The sequence below is a fragment of the Numenius arquata genome, unplaced genomic scaffold, assembly GCF_964106895.1.
Source record: "Numenius arquata unplaced genomic scaffold, bNumArq3.hap1.1 HAP1_SCAFFOLD_1671, whole genome shotgun sequence".
NCBI classification, from domain to species: Eukaryota; Metazoa; Chordata; class Aves; order Charadriiformes; family Scolopacidae; genus Numenius; species Numenius arquata.
Window position 1 is genome coordinate 2186 of NW_027414709.1, and position 10666 is coordinate 12851.

The 10666-nt window shown below is 65.1% G+C and overlaps 1 protein-coding gene across 1 annotated transcript; it reads left to right on the plus strand.

Moving 5' to 3' along the window:
• The first annotated feature begins 481 nt into the window (after window positions 1–481).
• Window positions 482–8558, plus strand: IRF5 (interferon regulatory factor 5). Its single transcript, XM_074167288.1, has 8 exons — window positions 482–655; window positions 3691–3880; window positions 5348–5400; window positions 5515–5545; window positions 5637–5915; window positions 6937–7326; window positions 8145–8263; window positions 8358–8558. The coding sequence occupies exons 1-8, from the start codon at window positions 482–484 to the stop codon at window positions 8556–8558; spliced, it is 1437 nt and encodes a 478-aa protein (XP_074023389.1).
• The last annotated feature ends 2108 nt before the right edge of the window (window positions 8559–10666 follow it).

A 10666-nucleotide genomic window follows, 5' to 3' on the forward strand; every position in this document is an offset into this window, starting at 1 on the left:
CCGGACGGCCCTCAGCCCTTTCACACACACAGGTGTCACGAGCTGCCAGGTGTCAGCCTCTTGCACATGTGTCACAAGCTGGCCAGGCCTCAACCCCTTTCACACACCTGTCATGAGCTGGCCTGGTCTTAGCCCCCTTCACACACGTGACACGAGCTGGGCAGGTCTCAGCCTCTCGCACATGTGTCACGAGCTGGCAGGGACTCAGCCCCCTTCACACACATGTCACGAACTGCCTGGGACTCAACACACACACACACACACACACCCCCCAGCCCCCTCCTTCCCACATGACACGAGCTGGCCGGGCCTCAGCCCCCTTCACACACGTGTCACGAGCTGGGCAGGTCTCAGCTCCTCACACACGTGTCACGAGCTGGCCGGGTCTCAGCCCCACCTGTGGCTGGTGGGTCCCTGCTGTCCCCCAGCCCCTCCCGTCTCCTCAACCCTCCCCCCCACCCTGTACCCCGCAGGTCCCGCCATGAACCCCCCTCCCCGCCGGGTGCGGCTGAAGCCCTGGCTGGTGGCCCAGGTGGACAGCCAGCGCTACCCGGGGCTGCAGTGGCTGGACCCCCAGCGGCGCCGCTTCGCCATCCCCTGGCACCACGCCACCTGCCACCCCCCCGGGCCACAGGACCACGACACCATCTTCAAGGTGACAAGGGGGACGCGGGGGGGGGGACACACGACACGGTGATGGGACAAGGGGGACACGGGACGGGGGTGATGAGGGGACACGGGGGACAGGGGATGGGGGGATATGGGATGGGGGTGATGGGGGGACAAGGGGGACACGGGATGGGGGCACATGGGGACATGGGATGGGGGTGATGAGGGGACAAGGGGGACATGGGATGGGAGGGACAGGACAACGGGGTGACAAGGGGGACACAGGATGGGGGTGATGGGGGGACAAGGGGGACACGGGATGGGGGCACATGGGGACATTGGATGGGCATGATGGGACAAGGGGGACACAGGACGGGGGTGATGGGGGGACAAGGGGGACATGAGATCAGAGGGACAGGACAACGGGGTGACAAGGGGGACATGGGGCGGGGGCACATGGGGACATGGGATGGGGGTGATGGGACAAGGGTGACACGGGGCAGGAGTGATGGGGGGACAAGGGGGACACGGGATGGGGGGACTTGGGGACAGGGGGTGGGAGTGAGAAGGGTGACGGGGTGACAAAGGGGGACACAAGATGAGGACAGTGGGGTGACAGGGGGGACACCGGGTGGAGGTGACAGCGCTGATGGGGTGACAATGGGGACCCCGGGGCAGGGTGCTGGGGTGACAATGGGGACACGGGATGGGGATGATGGGGGTGCTGGGGTGCCAAGGTGACAGCGGGGAGCCGGGACCGGGTGCTGGGGTGACAGTGGGGACTTGGGTCAGGTGCCAGGGTGACACTGGTGACCCTGGACGGGTTTTGGGGTGACAGTAGGGACCGAGCTGGGTGCTGGGATGACAATGGGGACCTGGGCAGGTACCGGGGTGACAGGGGAACCCAGGGAAGATGTTGGGGTGACATGGGGACCCAGAGTGGGTGTCAGGGTGACAATGGGGACCTGAGTCAGGTGTCAGGGTGACAGTGGGGTGCTGAGGTGACAGTGGGTACCCAGGGCAGGTGCTGGGGTGACAGTGGGGACCTGGGGTGGGGTGCTGGTCGTGATGGTTGCGATGAGAGGAACATGGGATGGGGGTGACAGGGGTGACAGTGGGGACTGGGTTGGGTACAGGGGTGACAACAGGGACCCCGGCACGTACCAGGGTGACGATGGGGACCTGGGTCAGGTGTCAGGGTGACAGTGGGGACCTGGGCTGGGGTTGCCAGGAGTGATGGATGCGATGAGAGAGGAACACGGGATGGAGGTGACAGTGGGGACAGGGTGACAGTGGGTACTGGATTGGGTAGTGGGGTGACATGGGGACCTGATTCAGGTGTCAGGGTGACACCTGGGTGCCGGGGTGACAGTGGGGACCTGGGTCAGGTGCTGGGGTGATACTGGGGACCTGGAGTGGGGTGCTGGTTGTGATGGTTGTGATGAGAGGAACATGGGATGGAGGTGACAGTGGGGACCAGGTCAGGTACTGGGGTGATGGAGGGTACTGGTTTGGGTGGTGGGGTGACATGGGGACCTGATTCAGGTGTCAGGGTGACAGTGGGGTGCCGGGGTGACAGTGGGGACCTGGGGTGGGGTGCTGGTCGTGATGGTTGTGATGAGAGAGGAACACGGGATGGAGGTGACAGTGGGGACAGGGTGACAGTGGGTACTGGATTGGGTGGTGGGGTGACATGGGGACCTGATTCAGGTGTCAGGGTGACACCTGGGTGCCGGGGTGACAGTGGGGACCTGGGTCAGGTGCTGGGGTGATACTGGGGACCTGGAGTGGGGTGCTGGTCGTGATGGTTGCGATGAGAGGAACATGGGATGGAGGTGACAGGGGTGACAGCGGGGACCAGGTTGGGTACAGGGGTGACAGGGGGTACCGGATTGGGTGGTGGGGTGACGATGGGGACCTGGGTCAGGTGTCAGGGTGACAGTGGGGTGCTGGGGTGACAGTGGGGACCTGGGTCAGGTGCCAGGAGTGATGGATGCGATGAGAGAGGAACACGGGATGGAGGTGACAGTGGGGACAGGGTGACAGTGGGTACCGGATTGGGTAGTGGGGTGACATGGGGACCTGATTCAGGTGTCAGGGTGACACCTGGGTGCCGGGGTGACAGTGGGGACCTGGGTCAGGTGCTGGGGTGATACTGGGGACCTGGAGTGGGGTGCTGGTCGTGATGGTTGTGATGAGAGGAACATGGGATGGAGGTGACAGGGGTGACAGTGGGGACCAGGTCGGGTACTGGGGTGATGGGGGGTACTGGTTTGGGTGGTGGGGTGACATGGAGACCTGATTCAGGTGTCAGGGTGACAGTGGGGTGCCGGGGTGACCATGGGGACCTGGGGTGTCTTGCTGGTCGTGATGGTTGTGATGAGAGGAACATGGGATGGAGGTGACAGTGGGGACCAGGTCAGGTACTGGGGTGATGGGGGGTACTGGTTTGGGTGGTGGGGTGACATGGGGACCTGATTCAGGTGTCAGGGTGACAGTGGGGTGCCGGGGTGACATGGGGACCTGGGGTGTCTTGCTGGTCGTGATGGTTGTGATGAGAGGAACACGGGATGGAGGTGACAGGGGTGACAGTGGGTACCGGGGTGACGGTGGGTACCGGATTGGGTGGTGGGGTGACGATGGGGACCTGGGTCAGGTGTCAGGGTGACAGCGGGGTGCCGGGGTGACAGTGGGGACCTGGGTCAGGTGCTGGGGTGACAGTGGGGACCGGGGGCGTCTTGCTGGTCGTGATGGTTGTGATGAGAGGAACACGGGATGGAGGTGACAGTGGGTACCGGGGTGACGGTGGGTACCGGATTGGGTGGTAGGGTGACGATGGGGACCTGGGTCAGGTGTCAGGGTGACAGCGGGGTGCCGGGGTGCCAGTGGGGACCCGGGCTGGGGTTGCCAGGAGTGACGGTTGCCATGAGAGAGGAACACGGGACGGAGGCGCCGTGCTGCCACGAGGACCCGGGTCGGCTACCAAGGTGACAGCGGGGACTCGGGGCAGATGTTGGGGTGACGGTGGGGACCCCCCCCCCCCCCCCCCCGGGTGGGGTGCTGACCCCCGCGGTGCCGCAGGCTTGGGCGCAGGAGACGGGGAAGTTCACGGCGGGGGTGGACGCTCCGGACCCCGCCAAGTGGAAGGCCAACCTGCGCTGCGCCCTCAACAAGAGCCGGGAGTTCCGCCTGCTCTTCGACGGCACCAAGGCCACCCCCCTCCAGCCCTACAAGGTCTACGAGCTCTGCCAGGGCCCCCCCGAGGGAGCAGGTACCCCCAAACCCAGGGTTGGGGGGCAGGGGAGGGGGGGGGGGGGGTCAGGGTGGGGATGGAGACTCCCGGGAGGTGGAGGTTGGGCACCCCGGGAGATCCCAGCACCCCGGGAGAACCAAGCGTCCCTCAAAGCTCCAGCAGCCCAGGAGGTCCCGGCACCCCCAGGAGGTTGCGGGGACCCCACAAGTCCCCAGCACCCCAAAAGGACCCAGCACCCCCTCAAAGCTCCAGCACCCCACACCCCACAAAGGCCCAGCACCCCAAAAGGACCCAGCACCCCAAAAGGACCCAGCACCCCTCAAAGCTCCATCACCCCACGAGGTCCCAGCACCCCATGAGGCTCTAGAACCCCACAAGTCCCCAGCACCCCACGAGTCCCCCACACCCCACAAGTCCTCAGCACCCCAAAAGGTCCCAGCACCCTGCAGTACTCCAGCACCCCACAAGGTCCCAGCACCCCATGAGTTCCCAGCACCCCACAAGTCCTCAGCACCCCAAAAGGACCCAGCACCCTGCAGTGCTCCAGCACCCCACGAGGTCCCAGCACCCCATGAGGCTCTAGAACCCCATAGGGACCTGGAACCCCACAAGGACCCGGCACCCCAGGAGGTTCCAGCAACTCTCAAAGCCCCGACACCCCACAAGTCCCCAGCACCCCACGAGTCCCCCCACACCCCACAAAGGCCCAGCGCCCCATAAGGTCCCAGCACCCCACAAAGCTCCAGCACCCCATGAGGTCCCAGCACCCCACAAGTCCTCAGCACCCTAAAAGGACCCAGCACCCTGCAGTGCTCCAGCACCCCACAAGTCCCCAACACCCCATGAAGCTCTAGAACCCCACAAAGCTCCAGCACCCCACAAGTCCCCCACACTCCATGAGGCCCCAGCACCCCAGGAGGTCCCAGCACCCCTCAAAGCTCCAGCTCCCCACGAGATCCCAGAACCCGAGAAGGACCCAGCGTCCCACAATGTCCCAGTACCTCATGAGGCTTGAGAACCCCACAGGGACCTGGCACCCCACAAGAACCTAGCACCCCATGAGGTCCCAGCACCCCATAAGTCCCCAGCACCCCACAAGTCCCCAGCACCCCATGAGGCTCTAGAACCCCACAAGGCTCCAGCACCCCATGAAGCTCCAGAACCCCACAGGGACCTGGGCACCCCACAAGGATCCAGCACCCCATGATATTCTAACACCCCACAAGGACCCCGTACCCCCTAAAGCCTCAGCACCCCACCAGTCCCCAGCACCCCATGAGGTCCCAGCACCCCACAACTCCCCCACACCTCATAAAGCCCCAGCACCCCACAAGGACCCAGCACCCTGTGAAGCCCCAGCACCCTATCAGTCCCCAGCACCCCACAACTCCCCCTGCGCCCCCCCCCCAAAACCCCCCACAGCCCTGTCCCCCCAAAACCCCCCACAGCCCTGTCCCCCCACCCCAGCCCATCTCTCCCTTGCAGATGGGGTGGCCGAGGATGACTATGACTGCGGTGGGGAGGAAGATGTCAACCAGGTACCTGGAGGCGGGGGGGTCAGGGTGGGGGGACCCCCAAACTGGGGACACCTCGTCGGATTATGGGGGGGTCCCTGCACCCCGATCCCGTAACCGCTACTCTCCTCCCCACAGCTCCAGAAGATGACATCGCTGAGCATCAATGGTGAGTGGGGGGCAGGGGGTGCACCCACCAGGCAGTTTTGGGGGGCGGTTGGGGGCCGTGGCCACCCTCCGACCCCCCCGCTGTGCCCCAGACACCCAGCACGGGGGGGACCTGCTGCCCCCCTACCCCTGGCCCAAGGAGGAGCCCCCCTTCGGCAGCGGTTGCCCCCTGGGGCCCTTCGCGCCGCCCCCCCCGACGGCGCTGCTCCCCGGGGAGGTGGGGGGCACCCACGGGACCCCCGAGCTGCCCCCCGCCGCCATCGCCGAGACGGGGCCCCCCATGGCCACCCTGGGGCCCCCAGCCGCCTGCCCGCTGGCACCCACCGAGAACATCATCCCCAACCTGCTCATCAGCCCCCACATGCTGCCGCGTGAGCACCGGGGGGGCGTGGGGGGGGGTGGCCATGGGGTGGCTGGATGGGGTGACCATGGATGAGGGGTGGCCATGGGATGGTTGGGTGGGATGGCCATGGGTATGAGGTGGCTGTGGGGCAGCTGAATGATGGTGGCCATGGGTATGGGGTGGCTGGATGGGGTGGCCATGGATGTGGGGTGGCAATGGGGTGGGTGGACTTGGGTGTGGGGTGGCTGGAGGGTGGTGGCCATGGGATGGTTGGGTGGTGGTGTCCATGGATGTGGGGTGGCTATGGGGTGGTTGGACTTGGGTGTGGTGTGGCTGGATGGGATGGCCATGGATGTGGGGTGGCTGCGGGGCAGCTGGATGGTGGTGGCCATGGGTATGGGGTGGCTGGATGGGGTGGCCATGGATGTGTGGTGGTCATGGGATGGTTGGGTGGTGATGTCTGTGGGTGAGGGGTGGCTGGATGGGGTGACCATGGACGAGGGGTGGCAATGGGGTGGGTGGACTTGGGTGTGGGGTGGCTGGATGGTGGTGGCCATGGCTGTGGGGTGGCCATGGGATGGTTGGGTGGTGGTGTCCATGGATATGGGGTGGTTGGACTTGGGTGGACTTGGGTGTGGGGTGGCTGGATGGTGGTGGTCACGGGTGTGGGGTGGCCATGGGGCAGCTGGATGGTGGTGGCCATGGACAAGGGGTGGCCATGGGGTGGGTGGACTTGGGTGTAGAGTGGCTGGATGGGGGTGGCCATGGGGCAGCTGGATGGTGGTGGCCACGGGTGTGGGGTGGCCATGGGGTGGCTGGATGGGATGGCCATGGATGTGGGGTGGCCATGGGATGGTTGGGTCGTTGGTGGCCATGGATGTTGGGTGGCTGGATGGGGCGGGGGGGGGGGGGTGGCCATGGATGTGGGGTGGCCATGGGATGGTTGGGTCGTTGGTGGCCATGGATGGGGGGGGGGGGGGTGGCCATGGGTGTGGGGTGGCCACGGCACGGTCCCCGGTGGGCAGCTGACATCCCTGTCCCTTCAACAGTGACCGACCTGGAGATCAAGTTCCAGTACCGGGGCCGCCAGGTCTGTGTCCTCACCATCAGCAACCCCCACGGCTGCCGCCTCTTCCACAGCAGCCTGGAGCCCACCCAGGAGCAGGTGGACCTCTTTGGGCCTCTGACGTTGGAGCAGGTCCCCTTCCCCGCCGCCGACGCCATCCCCAACGAGAAGCAACGCTTCTACACCCACCAGCTGCTGGACGTTCTGGACCGGGGGCTCATACTGGAGCTTCAGGGCCAGGACATCTACGCCATCCGCCTCTGCCAGTGCAAGGTCTTCTGGACGGGGCCCTGCGCCGCCCCCCACCTCGGCCCCAACCCCATCGAGAGGGAGAAGAAGACCAAGCTCTTCAGCCTAGAGGGGTTCCTCAACGGTGAGAGGAGAAGGGGGTGGAGGGGGTGGTTGTCACCTGTGTCACTTGGGGACGCCGGATGGGATGGAGGAGGTCAGATGGCATGGGGGAGGGGGACACCAGGTTGTATGCGGGGGCCTGGTGGCATGGAGGGACCAAGCTGGGATGGGGGAACACCAGCTGGTATGAGGGAACCAAGGTGGGCTGGTGAGACACTGACTGGCACATGGGGACCTGGTGGCACGGAGGGACCAAGCTGGGATGGGGGGACACCAGCTGGCACATGGGGACCTGGTGGCATGGGAGGGACCAAGATGGGATAGAGGGACACCAGCTGGTATGAAGGGACCAAGATGGGGACCTGGTGGCATGAGGAGACTGAGGTGGGATGGGGGGACACCAGCTGGTATGAGGGGACCAAGATGGGCTAGTGAGACACTGACTGGTACATGGGGACCTGGTGGCACGGAGGGACCAAGCTGGGATGGGGGGGACACCAGCTGGCACATGGGGACCTGGTGGCATGGTGGGACACCAGACAGCACACGGGGACCTGATGGCATGGGGGGGGGACACCCATGTCAAGCTCCCCATGGTGGGGCCACCAGCTGGCACGTGGGGACCAAGATGTTATGGGGGGACACCAACTGCTACATGGGGACCTGATGGCATGGGACCAAACCAAGCTGGGCTGAGGAGACGTGGTGGGATGGGGGGACACCAGGCAGGACATGGTGACCTGGTGGCATGGGAGGGGACCAAGCTGGGCTGGGGGGTCCACCAGCCGGGGTGGTGGTGGCACAGGCTGGTGCGAGGTCCCATCCTGCCCATCCCCACAGGCCTCATCCTGTTCCAGAAGGGTCAGACCACCACCCCCCCGCCCTTCGAGATCTTCTTCTGCTTCGGCGAGGAGTGGCCCGACCAGAAGCCCAAGGAGAAAAAGCTCATCACGGTGCAGGTGAGGGGCTGGAGACACCCCGGGCTGTCTCCCCCGCGGGTGGGACGCGGGTGGGTGTCCCCGTGCGGGTGACGCGGTGGGGGACTCTTTGCAGGTGGTGCCGGTGGCGGCGCGGTTGCTGCTGGAGATGTTCTCGGGGGAGTTGTCCTGGTCGGCCGACAGCATCCCCCTCCAGATCTCCCACCCCGACCTCAAGGACAAGATGGTGGAGCAGTTCAAGGAGCTCCACCAGCTCTGGCAGAACCAGCAGCGCCTGCCCCAGCCCGGCCCCACGCCCTGGTCCCTGCCCCACTGATGGGGGGGACATGGCGGGGGGCACCACATTGGGCTGGTGGACTCGGGGCCACCAGCGTCATCCCTACCCCAGGTTGGTGAAGCTGGGACCATCCTCAACCTGGGCTGGTGGGACCTGGGGGTCACCCAGCACCATCCTGGGCTGGTGGACCTGGTGGCCACCCAGCATTGTCACCATCCTGGGCTGATGGAGCCGGGGCCACCGGTGTCATTCCCATCCTGGGCTGGTGGGACCTGGTGGCCACCCAGCACCATCCCAGGCTGGTGGAGCCAGGGCTACCAGCACTGTCCCCAACCCAGGCTAGTGGGACCTGGTGGCCACCCAGCATTGTCCCCATCCTGGGCTGGTGGCACTGGGGGTCACCCAACACCATCCCTGGGCTGGTGGGACCTGGTGGCCACCAGCATCATCCCCATCCTGGGCTGGTGGGACCTGGTGGCCACCCAGCATTGTCCCCATCCTGGGCTGGTGGCACTGGGGGTCACCCAACACCATCCCCGGGCTGGTGGGACCTGGTGGCCACCAGCATCGTCCCCATCCTGGGCTGGTGGGACCTGGTGGCCACCCAGCATTGTCCCCATCCTGGGCTGGTGGCACTGGGGGTCACCCAACACCATCCCCGGGCTGGTGGGACCTGGTGGCCACCAGTGGCATCCCCATCCTGGGCTGGTGGGACCTGGTGGCCACCCAGCATTGTCCCATCCTGGGCTGGTGGCACTGGGGGTCACCCAACACCATCCCTGGGCTGGTGGGACCTGGTGGCCACCAGCATCATCCCCATCCCCGGGCTGGTGGGACCTGGTGGCCACCAGCATCATCCCCATCCCCGGGCTGGTGGGACCTGGTGGCCACCCAGCATCGTCCCCATCCTGGGCTGGTGGGACCTGGTGGCCACCCAGCATTGTCCCCATCCTGGGCTGGTGGCACTGGGGGTCACCCAACACCATCCCCGGGCTGGTGGGACCTGGTGGCCACCAGCATCGTCCCCATCCTGGGCTGGTGGGACCTGGTGGCCACCCAGCATTGTCCCCATCCTGGGCTGGTGGCACTGGGGGTCACCCAACACCAACCCCGGGCTGGTGGGACCTGGTGGCCACCAGCATCATCCCCATCCTGGACTGGTGGGACCTGGTGGCCACCAGCATCATCCCCATCCTGGGCTGGTGGGACCTGGTGGCCACCATCCCACCCCTGGGGGTGCTCCGGGGGAGGAGGGATGGTGCTCACCCACCCCACGGGTGGGGGGAGACACCACACACACCACCCCCCCCGGAGCACCCCCCGGTGCCCCCACCCCTTTTTTGGGGGAAGAAACATCAAAAAGGGGGCCAGGACCCCCCCCTCGGGGGGGGGGCACCCAAAGCCCCAGGTCCAGGACTTTGGGGGGGGGGGGGGGGGGCGTTAATTTATATATATATTTTTTTTCCCAGTTTTTGGTGGTTTTTTATTATTCTCGTGCTGGTTACACCCCCCCCCCCCCTCGGTGGGACCCACACGGGCCCCCCCCCCCCCCCATCCCATCCCCCCCCTCCACTCCCTCCTTCCCCCTCCCCCCCCCAGCTCCAAAAACCAGAGAAACCCCCCCCCCAAAACCCCCAAATTTTTAAAAAAAAAAAACCAAACTTAAAAAAAAAAGGAAGAAAAAGCAAAAAAAAAAAGAAATTATATATAAATGTGGGTGCGTCCTTCCCGGGGGGGGGACACACACACACGCGGTGGCTGGATGGATTTTACCCCCCCCCCCCCCCCCCGTCACCCCCTGTCCCCCCCCCCCCCCCACTTTCCTGAAATCATTTTTATTCTTCATTTCTTTTATTTTTATTGGTTTTTTTTTTTTTTTTTTTCGTCTCGTTTTGTTTTATTTTCTCTCCGTTTCACAGAAAGTTTTTTAAACTTCGCCCTCGGAGGGGGGGGGGGACCTCACCCTGCCCCGCGGTGACACCGGTGACCGCCACCTTTGGGGGAGGGGGGGGGCCAGGAGGAGGGGAATTTTTTTTTGGGGGGGGGGGGGGGCGAGTTTCTCTGCCGGGAAATCCCTTTTCCTCCCCGTTTTGGGCTTCTTTCTATTGTTGTTGTTGTTGTTTTTGGGGGGGGGGCGGTGTGTTGTG